At 36.1% G+C, this 14,794-nt stretch overlaps 1 protein-coding gene across 4 annotated transcripts in view; it reads left to right on the top strand.

The window, feature by feature from the left end:
* The first annotated feature begins 8,657 nt into the window (after positions 1 to 8,657).
* Slco1c1 (solute carrier organic anion transporter family member 1C1) overlaps positions 8,658 to 14,794 on the top strand; it is a 48,306-nt gene continuing 42,169 nt past the window's right edge. Inside the window, exons 1-3 of one of the 4 annotated variants that reach the window (XM_074075928.1) lie at positions 8,659 to 8,896; positions 9,024 to 9,094; positions 13,651 to 13,801. In XM_074075928.1, the coding sequence (XP_073932029.1) occupies positions 13,676 to 13,801 (126 nt within the window). In that variant the 5' untranslated portion in view covers positions 8,659 to 8,896; positions 9,024 to 9,094; positions 13,651 to 13,675. Of the gene's footprint in view, positions 9,095 to 13,650; positions 13,802 to 14,794 lie in introns of all 4 variants that reach the window. The other 3 variants (XM_020157331.2, XM_020157329.2, XM_074075930.1) reach the window with 3 other exon arrangements.

The raw sequence follows: 14,794 nt of genomic DNA, 5'->3' as shown, positions 1-14,794 counted from the left end.
ATTCTCTTTGTATATATATATAACTTTTGGTTGCTAGAACTTCCCTTGTCATCTCTCTTAAAATTTTCCACTTGATTGTTTTGAATGACTCAGAAAACATACATCAGATATTTCATTTTAGCTATTTGTGACCATAATCTATACTACTGTGTGGCTATTCTTAAATAATAACCCTAACATATCTATATATTACCTATTAATTGGGTTTCAATGTCTGGACCCTTAATATATATTTATTCATTAGTTTAACATCACTAATTTTTAATACTCTAAGATATTTGCATGATATTTTAGCATACTAGATTATGAGTGTCAGTTTATGTCCTAATATATTCTTACAGAACAATGATCACCATTTTTGCACCAACAAATATAATTTGTTAGTTGACAATCACTGGAAATAAATATCACTGAATTCACACATACCCTGATATTTCTTCCTAGAGATTTTTAGCATGCAAATCACAAAGTGAAAATTGGTGCTTTTATTAATATTCTGGACATTTTAGTGCAAAGAATGAAAACAAGATTTTCCTTGGCTCTCTATAACAGTATTAGCATGCACAACAAAAAAGAGCCTTAATTCAGATCCAAAGTGGTTTGGTTTTGTTGGTACCATTAATTGGATTGGATTTTTGATGGAAAACTATAGTCTGATGCAGTTATTTTGATTAAACATTACCTGAGCAAAACAAAAAACATAAGCAAAAAACTGCCACTGAATAATTCTCATTAGCAAGTCCCAAATACTTGACTTGGAGACTATTTGTAAACCAGAAAGTACGGGTTTAACTTAAATTAGTGTTTCTAAAAAGCAGTATTTTCAAACAACTGCCAAACAAAGTAATGCTGTGGGGGATATCATTAGTATGCAACAACTTATAACATAATTATTCTTACAACTCTCGGGTAGGGTGTGAATTCAAGTATGATATATTTGATAAATTGTAGGAACTTTTGTAAATGCCTCAATGTACCCCACACAGCACAACAAGAAAAAATTCTTACCACTCTCAATAAACCTAAATATATATAATAAAATTAATTCATAATTTTGCCAAATTTATCAACTTTTAGAAACACAAGAGTGAGCCATTGGAACTTAAGTGATCATTTTGCATTTGAAGTAAATTTGTCCTTTTACCTGTATCATTTAATATTTGTAGCAATATTTAGCACCATCCCATCAGAAGCATTTGTTAAGTGATGTAGTTACTGGCTGATAAATGTTTTGTAAAAAGTAGGCTCTGTACAGAAAAAAATCAGAGAACTTGTATTTATTTTTTAGCTTAGAGACTATATTGATACTCCCTTTTTACCAGATTTACTGGAAGTGCCTCTTGGTTTTATAAATATATATATTCAAAATTATTAAATTGTGTCATAGATGATCAATGTGGATGTAACAATGTGAAGAAAATGTGTAATATAAAAGTAATTCTGTGGTATCATGTTTGCTGTGGTCATTTGTGCAATTCAAGTCCCTCGGTCTTCTGAAGTCATCTATGCTCATATCCAAACACAGGAGCTAATCTACTCCATAGTGAGACATCCAGTGTCCTTCTACAACTTCCAGGGATCTTTGGGGGGCTTGTATTCACATCACTGATGAATTCTTAACCACATTAATTATCAACTCACTTTCTACAACTGAGATATATCCTTTCTCTAATCAAATGGTTATCATCAAACCAAGATCCAAATTTCTGTATTCATCTTCAGAATTCTAGAATAGACATTGCTACCATTTATCCTATAAATTCTACAGTTTATTCTGTATAGATTGTGGCTATCCAGCACATGGACTACTTGAATTATGCAGTCAGAATTATTTTTAATCTGTATGTTTGATTCAAAACATTCAGAGTATTTCAATTAACTCATATATGGCCCTAAAAGATTCTTAATGTGATTTATCCTCATTTTTAAATCTACACATACTGATCTCCCCATTATCTACGAGACAAAATCTCAGCTCCTAAGCATGTTATTTTTAAAGTTCCGATTCTTCTCACCCAAAACTACCTTCCCTCCAAGAGATGAATTTGGAAGATTAATAATGTAATTAAGGTGACAGACCTTAAAATTGAGAGTTCATCTTGGACCCTTAAAAGGAGAGACTTCTTCAGCAGGAGACAGAAGATATGTCTCAGAAGAAAGAGTCTGAAAACATGACAAGTGATCATGTGCAACCTGGTTTGAAGGTGGGAAGGTGAGAGGAGCAATTGCTAGAGGGAGGCAGGTGGCCTTAAAAAAGAGTGAAGTTCCAAGACAAGGAAGAAAAGAGGACCTCAATCCTATAACTTCAAGGAACTCTATTCTGCCAAAAACCTGAATGGGCCTGGAAGCAGAGCTTGCCCTGGACTAAACAGAAATGCTAGGCTGGCAAACTCCTTGATTTTGGTCTTTTGAGACCCAAACCAGAGAAGCCAGCCAAGACCACCTGGACTTCTGATCTACAGAACTGTGATAAATTTGCATTGTTTTAAATCAACTTTCACTTATATTTCTTTGTCTTGGGCAAATGTGTCTGAAGTATTTATATTCTATTTATACAGATTTTCACTCTCCTCCCCACCACCTCCGTTCTCGTGTCCACATTCTTCCAACTATCCACAGTGTGGCAAGACACTTTTTCTTTTTTTTTGGAAGTACAAGGGTTTGAACTTGTGGCTTTACTCTTGCTAGGCAGGTGTTTGCCACTTGAGACATATCTCCAGCCCAATTTTGCCTCCTTGTTCATTTTATCCCTCTTCAGTGCTTTGCTTTGTGATCCTCAGTGAAGGAAGAGGGTATTTGGGCTGTCCAGCCTGAGCCTTCACTTCCTTCATGCAATTAGATGTTCACACAGCTGGTCTGAAGTAAGGAAAAGTTAAACTACATAGTAGAAAAGATGATTCTGGAAAGGTCCAGTGAAGCCTAAGATCTTAGCCAAAATAAAATTGCAATAACAGCCACTATCTGAAATAGAGAGTCTCAGAGATCAGGTTAATGTGTCTCTTACTGATTCAACTTGACACAGCTCTACAGATCACTCTAATGTCAGAACACCCCAACATCTGCTCATTCACATGGGGTAAGGCTTGGATTATGGGTAAGGCAACCTGACCAATAAATAGGGAAAAACAGTTTACTTGGTCCTGGAACTACTTCAGGTCCTAAACATTTTAAAGACATCATCACTGGATTAAAGAGGAAGCCCCAGGACCCTGTCTGCTGAAATCTGTCAGATTTGAAGTCCTGTGGAGCAGCCCATTCTGTCTGGGGTTTTCTGGACAACTGGGACCAGGTAGAGGATACAGAAGATGTGCTTCACACTTTGTAGTGAGCCTCCTTACTATATTGTTGATTTGACTGGATTTTCCCTGTCAGATGTCAGAGATGAATTCACTGAAGACTTGGTCTTGAAGGATTTTGAGATGGATTAAGATGATATATTAGCTTGATTGCTATGCATTTGGTGACTTAAAACAATGCAAATTTATCACAACTCTGTAGGTCACAAGTTCAGATGGTCTTGCCTATGTTCTCTGGTTTGGGTCTCACAAGACCAAAATCAGTTTGCCAGCCTGACTCTTCTTTGGCATAATACAATTGCTTCCAGTTGTAGGGATGAGGTCTCCTTTTCTTTGTTGATGGTCAGTGGGAGCCTCTCAGCTTTCAAAGCCTACCTACCTACCTACAGCAATTGCTCCTCTTACCTTCCCACCTTCAAACCAGGTGGCTGCATGATTCTTTGTCATGCTTTCAGACTTTCTCTTCTGAGACATCTCTTCTGTCTCCTGCTGAGGAAATTCTCAACTTTCAAGGGTTTTAGTGATTATTTGGTACCCAAATAACCCAAGATCTCCCAATTTTAAGATCTGTAAACTTCATTACATATGAAAGGTTTCTTTGGAAATGTAACTTGTAGTTCTCCATGAATTAGCATCTGGATATTTTTTGGAGTTATAATTCTATCTTCAGCAAATCAAAAAAAAGGATGAGGAACACAATAAAGAAAAAAAGGAATACGGGCCACACAAGTCATTCATTTATGCCCATAAGGAAATTTGGCAGTTAAAGTGCAGATGCCAGCAATGGGGAAAGCAGAAATGACCCAAATTTAAAAAGTTGTAATAAGCTATTGAAAATTGAGTTAGAACCTCCACTGTAACCCTGTGAGACTGGGGTATGATCTGATATAATATATGTTCTTAACATCTACTAACATATGTCTCTGTGTGTGCCATGGCCAGAATATGTAGATATAGGAATTAAGGGATGGAAATAAGAATTGTTTCCCCTCACTACTAGAGCTACTCGCCAACTTGTTTTAATTCCTATCTCTGGAACTTGCTTCTGCTTGTTTAGAGAAAATAGTTTCCAAGTGAGAAATGCTTTCACCATAATACACAAAGGGTCCTTTACCCTAGAATTGAAGCCATTGGGTCATTTTTTTTTTCTCGTGTTACTGAGCCACCAGAATAAGAAATAATGGACTCTACTTTATCCAGCTGAGATAGTTTCTGATTCAAAATATTGGCAAGAGAGTTTGTGTTTGGAATAGAGAGAATTCTCTGTGGGGCCTTCCACATTGAATAGTAAATGTAGGGAAATCAGAGCCACCCAAAAAAAACAAGACCACTGAGGAACTTGACCTTGAAGGAATGAGGTTTGGATCATCCCATCAGGAAAAAATTTCAACCCACTGGAGGGCTGATTGAGGACAAAGACAACATCAATGAATAGTGGAAAACAGGAGTTTTGTATCTTACTTTGGCTTGGTAGTCAAATATACAAATAAATTCAAAATACTTTTTAACTACTTACTTATCTGTTATTTACTTGAAACTCAACTCTGGAAGTTATCAAATATATTCAAACTAGAGAAAATAATACAGTGAACACTATGCACCCACCACCCAGCTAAAGCAATATTTGTCCAATCTATTCCATCTATACTCCTAACATTTAACATTTCTCCCCAAAATGGATTTTAAGAAATCCAACACAACTTGACTTTTTATTTGTAGATAATTTATAAAATAATAATGTGTTTATCTCTAAAATATTTGTGCCCTTAATAGCAACACTATTCTTAAAATATAAAAATTAACATAAATTCCCCCCAATATAAATATCCATGTATTCAAATTTCTGAGTTTATAAATATTTTAAGATTAGAAACTCTTCTTGCTCTAGGATATTTTCTTTTAAATAGAACAAATGCACATTCTAATTGGTTGTTTCATTTTTTAAATGTTAATATACATTTTCTCCCCAATCTTTTTTTTCCCCTTGTACCTTTTGGTTGGAAAAAACTGGATTATATGTTTTAATGAGATTCTCCATTTTCCATTTTTCTGATTGCATCTTTATAGTGTTCTTTAATATGTTCTTTTTTTCTCTGAATTTCCAATGAACTTGTGTGAAGATCAAGTCTAGACTTAATTGTAGTGGTTTTGTTTGGAAGTAAGGATTATTTCAAAGGTGGTATTTCAAGCTTCTACGTTTCATCAGAATGGTTAAATGGCTATTTATTTTTGTGTGTGATCATTTTGGTTACAGATGACCATCATCTAGATTCATTTATTCAATTGTATGATTTTTTGCTTGTTATTTGGAATACTTATACAGAGAGAAACTTGTCTTTGTGTTTTAATAATTAATGAATATATTGAATAAGAAAAACAATGGAAATGCACAATTTTCCCCTAAGTACTACCAGATTTAAATATATTTAATTTTTTGTTACACAGGTTACTCCAGAGGCACCTGCACACTCATGTTTATTGCAGCACTATTCACAATAGCCAAGTTATGGAAACAGCCAAGATGCCCCACCACTGACGAATGGATTAAGAAAATGTGGTATCTATACACAATGGAATTTTATGCAGCCATGAAGAAGAACGAAATGTTATCATTCTCAGGTAAATGGATGGAATTGGAGAGCATCATCCTGAGTGAGGTTAGCCTGGCCCAAAAGACCAAAAATTGTATGTTCTCTCTCATATGCGGACATTAGATCAAGGGCAAACACAACAAGGGGATTGGACTTTGATCACATGATAAAGCGAGAGCACACAAGAGAGGTATGAGGATAGGTAAGACACCTAAAAAACTAGATAGTATTTGTTGCCCTCAACTTAGAGAAATTAAAGCAGATACCTTAAAAGCAACTGAGGCCAATAGGAGAAGGGGACCAGGAACTAGAGAAAAGTTTAGATCAAAAAGAATTAACCTAGAAGGTAATACACATGCACAGGAAATCAATGTGAGTCAACTCCCTGTATAGCTATCCTTATCTCAACCAGCAAAAACCCTTGGTCCTTCCTATTATTGCCTATACTCTCTCTACAACAAAATTAGAGATAAGGGCAAAATAGTTTCTGCTGGGTATTGAGGGGGTGGGGGGGAGAGGGAGGGGGCAGAGTGGGTGGTAAGGGAGGGGGTGGGGGCAGGGGGGAGAAATGACCCAAGCCTTGTATGCACATATGAATAAAATAAAAATTAAAAAAAAAGAAAAAAGAAAAACAGAAGCTGAAGGAGAAACAGTGGTATCAAGAAGCCTTAATCCGGGAGGCAATGACTGCAGGCAGGGCACAACAGGAGCATGACCGTAACTGAAATCAATGCTCAAAAGAACAGAGTGTTCCAAAGACCATTCTGACACCAAATCAAAAAACCCAAATAATAAAAAAATATATATATATATATTTAATTTGTAATTTAAAGTTATCCAAAGATGATCCCGTGATGTTTTATGGTGTTATTGTGAATTCATGAGATCTAACATTTCCTATGTTTCAACCAATCCAATTATTATTATTCACGTTTAAATTTTCCCTTATTTGGCTAACAGAAACTTGTTCACGTGGCCTCTGAGTCCTCATAGCATGAATTAGTTTTCAAGGTCTCCTAGGCTTTTGTTTTCTGTGACAACATCTTCCAGGCCCATCTAAAAATCTCCAGATCTAAGGTCAGTCACAAATAAAGGAGCCATGGTTTCTTTGTTCTTGGTATTTTCAGATCTCAGTTCAATGTTAGTCACACTCTTGCTATTTACCTGGTCCCTTTTCTAAACCTTTTCAATGGAGAAAGCTAAGCAACACACACACTTGAAACTAGAAAGCCATCCTTAACCTCAGTGACGATGTATTATATTTATTGTATCATAATATAGTTGATATTTAAAGCCAGTAAAGTAGACGAGGTTATTCAGGATATAAATGTAGGTAAAACAAAGAAGATATTCTACAGACTGAAAACTAAACCAAATGACCACTGAGGTAGAAAAACCAAGGGGGTTGTTGCTCTGACACCTAAGTGAAGAAAATGGGAAAAAGAAAGGCCACAATCAAAGGTATATAATTCTGTAACTAGATAAAGTGAAGTCTAGAAATTCATCACTGGATTTATTAATGTGAACATCTTTGATATTACTGATGAAAATAATTGTAGTGGAGTGGTAAAGGCAAAAACTGTCATCAATACAACAAGAATTGGAGGAGAAGCAGTTGTAAAAGGAGTAGAGATTCAAGCTAGGGCTTAGAAGCATGGATGCTTCATCCATAGGACCAGAAGAAGACAGATAAATGAATATTTGTAAGCAGAAAGCAGGCATAGTGATGACAGATTGTGATATTCCTCTTATTTTCTCAGTGAACTCCTTAAACAAGACCATCAAGTAATAATGGGGTAGGGAGGATAAAGAGGTAAAATGTTGAGGATTTGAGAAGTCATTGAGTAAAGAGGGAAAATGACTACATCATTAAAAGGCATTCTGTCTAACAATGTCTCTGATAGCTAATGAGTTTAGTGGTCATAAATAAAAAGTAAGCCCAAGGGGCATTCTGGTGAATTGTTCTCCAACCATTTCAAACAGTGTGGCTACAAACATGGAAAGGAGAAAGCTGAATGCAGCCCTCTGAGGTTTGTGAAGAAAAAATAAGTAGAAAGACAGACAGGGGTATCAAGATGTACAGAATGATTAAAATGATTGCATGAAACAACTCAGGTAAGAAAGGAAATGAGAATAGCAGGGTTTGGGGTTGAAGTGTGACACCCCCCCCCAAAGAAAAGAACAGGCTGTAGCTCTAATCCCTTGTATCTGTTAACATGACTTATTTGGAAATAGGGTCTTGCAGAATTGAGAAATTTGGGTGATTCTGGTGGCAAATTCACGTATTAATAGAAAACAAATGCAGGGAAATACTGCTCAAAATCCTCTAAAGTCATCCTCTTGCAAAAATAATTTATTAGACTTGTAGAATTTCTCAGTGCAAAGAAGGCTCTTTCCTTGGAATTAGGTAGAATAAATAACTGAATGTCAAAATTAGGTTATATTTTTCTATTTTCTTGACTCAGAATTGTGGATGTGAGCAACTGATTAGGACTCTTTGAGAACAAGATTTGCTCCTGACCTGACATATGCTCCTGTAGATTCTAGAATTCCCAAAGGGGAAAGGGAACCATACAGCAATTTAGCCCAAAAGCCTTTTTAAATTAACAAACAAAAACAAACAAACAAATAAAACACAAGATGTCCCTAAGGAATGGCTGTCTTTAAAACTGCTTGGAAGTAGAAGGAGGGATCTTTGTTACACACTTCCGTCCCTCCTCTGGCTTCTGTTCCCTCACCCTGCCCCCTGTGGAGTTGTGTTTTCTGGGAATCAGTAGGATCACAAGTGGTCTTTTCTTTTTTTCACTCTCTCCCATAAAGAAAGCTTTATCACGTGTGGCCTTAAACTTGCAGCAAATTGCAAAGAAATGGCTCAAAGACTTCAGTTCTTTCTGTACTCTGGGAGCTAAGATGCACGTCAGTGGCCTTGCCAGCATGGCCAATTCTTTCTGCAGACTGCCAGCAGAAAGAGACCAGTTAGGAAGCCAGAAGGAAAGAGATTGCCTAGGGGTGAGACCATAGCCTTCATCTGTCTTTTCTTTTCCCTGGTCTTCTCTGTCTGTGTCCACCCAGTCTCTCCTGACCTGGCAGAACTCCTTAGAACTGCTGTGGAATTTACCTCAGTTTCCTCTTTCAGTCTGAGCCCTGTGGTCCAGCCTCCAACTGAGCACACTGAGAGGAACTGGCTGTCTTTGATCTCACCTCCAGGTAAGATTTGGTACTTTTCTTTTGAATTTTTGTGAGTATTAACAACAGATTCTCCCAGGAAATATCTTACTAAATTTCTTCAAAACTTGTGATTTACCTATGACCCTTCTCAAACAAAGTTGCTGAGCCCCTTCTTTGTTTGGTGAAATAGAAGAAGAGACTGGTTAAAGAAGTCAAATTGGGTTCCCAAATTTTGGTTCCAATTCTGGCTTTGATTCTTAGTTAGGTAGCTTTGTCAAGTCACTCAACTGCTCTGAGTCATGTTGTTTTAGAAATTGGGATTATAGTCCTAAATTTGTTGGGTTGTTGTAACGATTGCAGGAAGCACACATATCAGCTGGCAAAAAGTAGTACTTATTAAACCTGAATCTGACACTAATGATTGCTTGTGTGTGTGTGTGTGTGTGTGTGTGTGTGTGTGTGTGTGCACGGGGGGGTGGATCAGCTTTCCGAAGGTACACGCGCTCCTCTCTACAGGGACTATGAGGTCATTTAGACCCGTAGAGGGGAAATATCCTAAAGCCTAGAATCTAAGCTGTGCCAAGCTTTCCCTTCTGCAATGGCTGTGAGAAGAGAGGAAAGGAGGAGAGTGGCTGCTGACCTTCTCTGTGACTGTCCTGCTGGAGAGCAGGACACTATCTCCAGAACACAGTGGGATCTATGTGATCCAACCACCACCTTTCTCAGCCCCTTGTGCTCTAAGTTTAGACTGGAGGATTGATTTTTCAAGCCCATGTGAGCAGAGAATTCCATTTTTTTTTCAAACTAAAATGAAAATCTAATTGGCTTGACTTATTTTGGCTTTTAGAATAAGTTATACACCAAGCCAGGGTGTTTGTTGTATGAAAACTTGGCCATATGCTTTTTCCTGGAAGAATCTATTCCAATGGCCTGAGATCAATTGATGTAATTAATCAATTGATCAAAGGTAAATCCTTCTAAATATCTGTGTGCTCTGAGTCCATTTCCACAAGCGCAAAAGAGGAGAGTGCTCACAGAGTTTTCTCCATGATCCTGGGAACACAGTGTACTTACAAGGACTTGCAAATAAGTCATCAAGGCGAAATTATGTTTTAGCAAAACTGTGTAGCCTTTTAAGCTGTATATTATTTTGTCCTAATACAACATTAACTGAGGTCAACATGATTCTCTTTTGTTATTACTTCTGGATTTCTATGAGAATCATTTGTGTGTGGGTACCTACAAACCTAAGAAGACAATGTGATACAGTGTCCCAATCTCCCAAGTGTTATTTTTATATTTTTTCTCTTTTTAGCATTAGTATTCTAGAGTTAACCCTTTAGATATTTTAGAGATAAATTTAGTTGACGTGCTAGTATAGGTTTTTATTAAGCATTTGTTATTTTCATTTTTTGGTCTCTAGCTTTAATATTATGACCAACAGGAAATAATATATCTGACCCCTAAAACAGGAGACCAATTTGAATTTGATAGTGTCATTCTTAGAATAGGATTACTTTTTAAACTCTGAATTTAATATTGTTCACTTTGTATTTTAAAATCTTTCTGGTTTATATATTTCTCATGTGGTGATATTTTTATATTTTTAATGTTGTAAAATATATTTTTCATACAAGCAATGAATGTTCATTGTAGAAATATTTAAAAATATAGATACACAAAACACTTAAATTTTAATCTGAAATGCTACAAACCAGAGATAATGAGTTAACCTTTACATATACATATGTGACTGACTATTTGTGTATTTCTTTTATAAAATAGTTTGCTACATGTACTGTTTGGTAAGATACATTTTAAAATCAGCTCTGTAAATGAATTTAGACATATCTAACTATATTTACTTCTTTATACTCATCTCAAGTGACTTCGAAGATTCATTGCAAGAATATACCATAATTCGTTGGACATTTAGATCATTTGGTTGTTTTGAAGTTTTTCATTATAAACAATGAGTGGTGGAGGACAGAGAGGGCAGGTTGGTGCCGGCCTGTCTTTTCAGTGTGATATGTCAAAGATGCAAGAATGACTCATGGACTGAGGAGATGTTTATAGGATAGTCAAAGCTGTCTTGTCTTGAAGGGATCAAGCCCAGGTTGGCTGGAGGATGAGAGTGGCCCTGGCAGAAAAACTTGAGAAGTTCCTGCAACTGGAGGGAACTGGGGGGAAAAAAGTCAGCATTGGGATGTTTGACCACATATTCTTATCATCGTGTTACTGTCACATCAGAGCCCTCTCTTCCTGATAGTCCAAAACCTGTTGGACCTTCCAAATAACACCGGGATGGTCCTGAGGAGGTGGAGAGAATAATGGGACTAGAAATTTTTGACTTAGAAAAAAAAAAACAAAAAACTAAAACCAATAAATCTCTAGGAATTTTGTAGGAAAGACACTTATTTAACATTGTATACCCCAATCAGTGTTTCTCAAACACCCTTTTTATACTTCTGACAAAACATTGTTCTGAAGAGTCTTAGTGATTTGTGAGTGAATCAAGTTGGCATCAGATAAGGGTAAGCACAGATATCTACGTTCTTAACTTGTTAGGAGTTGTTTTTGTTTTTTAGACAAAAGGTGTTGAATCTTATCACCTGATATTTTACAACCTCTGAAATTTTTTTATTTTAAATTTTTGATTCTTCATGTGTAATTTAGGTAGATAAAATTGCCAGTATTAGTCAGTTATTACATTTAAAAAATAATCCTGATTATAAAATATTAGTAATTAATTTGGATTTGATAGTATCTTATTTAGGAGTTTATAACTTTTGTAAGCTTGTTGGAAAGTTTTCCTTTTGTGCTGTCTTTAAGAGATTTCATTAGCAAGATTTTATTATAAAAGACTCATTATCAAATGAGTGCAGATAATAATTATCTCTTTCATTATCTTCTTTATTTGGGGTGAGACTGGGATTTGAACTCAGGGCTTTGCACTTGCAAAGCAGATGCTCTATTGCTTGAGCTATACCACTAGTCCTCCATTATCTGCTTTCTTTCCATGAAGGAGATCCCTTGATAAAACAAACCTGTTACTTCATCTATCCTTAGTGTCTTTTCTTAGGGCATAGTTTTAGAATTCTCTTCAAGTTTGTTAAAATACAGGTAATTAATATTTACTGGAAACTTACCCATTTCCTCAAAATTTTGCAACTTTCGCTAGCTCTCATTTCTAACTTTTCTTTTATACTCCTAAACATCTGAACTTTATTTTCATTAATATTGATCCCTGTGTCTTTATCTTTTGAGCTTGGTTAGCATTATCAACCCTTTGTTTAGTTTAGTTTTTTGGTTTAAAACATTTTTATTTCACTCACTTTTTCCTTTATCCATTTTTATAAATTACAAATGACGTATGTTTATGAAACCAAATAATCTATGTCTAATCATGATTTTTTAAAACCAAGCTCCTACCCCGCCCTTTCTCCACTCATTTCCCATTCCAGGTGGGAAGGAGTGAAAGAATGTATTCAACTTTTAAATCATTTGGGTCTTCTAATGTTACTTTCATATTTGAAAATGAATTTTATACTACAGCTACCTGATTTTTTCCATTCAAGATGCTGTCTATGAATTAAATGATGAATGTTTAGAATACAGAGGCAGCATTGATTAAAGCCAAGATCATATACACATAGACCAGCCTAAGCTCCTACCACAACATAAGATTTTACTCCAAATGTCATTTCTTTAGTGTAATGAGGGTATGGGAGACCTATATTCCTGTTTGGTTGTGTTAGCTAGGAATCTTTAGGGAAATCCAGAAGTTAGTTTTTGAATCCTTTGGCGGATTAGTTTATCAGAAAGGCACTGAACCATATGGGGTCCTGAAGAGGTGGGGGCACTGGATGTGTAAGTACTAGTGTGAACAGAGAGAAATAGGCTCCGCCAAGGGTTTGGTCAGGATAAAGGAGTGAGGGGGTGTGTGGAAATTAAATTTTTCTGGAAGGCAGACCAGACTCAAGCCTGTGCTTCCGTGTGAATTAAATCTAAGCCTGAGGCATAAATCATTCTTCTTTCCTATCTGTCACACTAAAGTGACGCACAAATTGGACCTCTTCATTTTTGCAACATTTTAAGCCTGACTTTGGATGCTGCGGGAAACACAAGGTGCTTAGGAATCTGTGATAGGTGTCAAGCTCTTCTATTCGTCTGTGAAGACAGTAGATGTAAAGGCTTGCAAGACTTAATTCTAATGAACCAATATTCAAATGGTTGAATTCCTCTTCCTCCTTTCCGGCTTGATCCTAGTTTAATCTGGCAAGACCACAAAGTTAGCAAAATTCTGCCTTGTTATTTATTCCAAAGGCAACATTTAAATTTATTCTCTGCTGTAATGAGGCTTAAAGTGCAGGGACTGAGAAAGAATGCTGGCTGCAGAGCACAATAGCAGGATTACTTAATTAAATATCCTGTTTGATTTTAATTGAAAAGATTTGCCAACTTACTGTGGCAACAAGAGGTAGCTTCACTTTAAATAATGCCTATAGAATTGATGTCTACTGAGAAATAAAAATATCCTTGAACTTCGTAGAGTTGAATTAATTCTTTTTAACTTTCAAAATCAACTTTGACAGATCAAAGCCAACAAACATTTTCATAATGGACACTTCTTCCAAAGAAAATATCCAGTTCTGCAAAAATTCAGTGCAACCTGTTGGAAAGTCTTCCTTTAAAGCGGAATATCCCTCTTTAGAGGAAAAGCAACCATGCTGTGGTAACCTAAAGGTAGAGTAACACAGAAGCAGGTGGGGTTGTTATGATTGGCTTTCCATGTAAGAAATGAGAATTGCGTTTCTTTCTAAAAAGTGATTTTGCATGCAATTTACTAAAAGCACATGGAATCAGGCAGTGGAAGCAATCTTTTTGTGACCATGGGGGTTAGAATAGCCCTCCTATACAGGAAGGGGGAGATAGTAGGAACTAATATTAATGAGACTTCTACCATGTAGCACATACTGTACCAAAGACAGATGTACCACTTCATCTATGAAACGTATACATTATTCCCAGTATTTAAAAAGAAAATTGGGCTTTCATTGTTACATTAAGGGACTGGGCTGCATTTTAAATGATGCTCTCTATGACTCAAACCTTCTTGATGCAAAATATTCACTCAGCAAATATGTATGTGTTTTTTTCATATAAATGTTAACCTGATTATTCATGGACACTACATCACCTGCTTTCACCAGAATACATGAGCCAGATATCAGAATTCTTTCCACCGAGAAAGAATTGAAGAATGAATTTAACAAGAAGGAGCTTCACCAGTGAGAATGGTAGTTTCATTTTTCAGTCAATTGTGTTCCTTGCTAGTACATACACATCTCTATAAAGCACAAAATGAACACCGTTAGACTTATGATGTGAGGTCAAGGGTTTAGCTTATGGTTTTCATTTTCTTACCTATCAAAGGATCCATCCTTTCTTGGCCTCACCATACACTGGAGTGGGAAAGAAAGGAAAAAATGGAACTGAACATTCATTTTGTATGAAAATTGGTATACATTTCAACTTCCAATAGAATTTACATTTTTTTAGAAATCCAACAATACATCAGACAAAGGACTGATAACCAGAATATATAGGGAACTTAAAAAACTAAATTCTCCCAAAACTAATGAACCAATAAAGAAATGGGCAAGTGAACTAAACAGAACTTTCTCAAAAGAAGAAATTCAAATGGCCAAAAAACACATGAAAAACTGCTCACCACCT

This window comes from Castor canadensis, chromosome 6 (assembly GCF_047511655.1).
Source record: "Castor canadensis chromosome 6, mCasCan1.hap1v2, whole genome shotgun sequence".
NCBI classification, from domain to species: domain Eukaryota; kingdom Metazoa; phylum Chordata; class Mammalia; order Rodentia; family Castoridae; genus Castor; species Castor canadensis.
The sequence above is the reverse complement of the archived record's forward strand: the minus strand, read 5'-3'. Positions and strand labels throughout refer to the sequence as shown.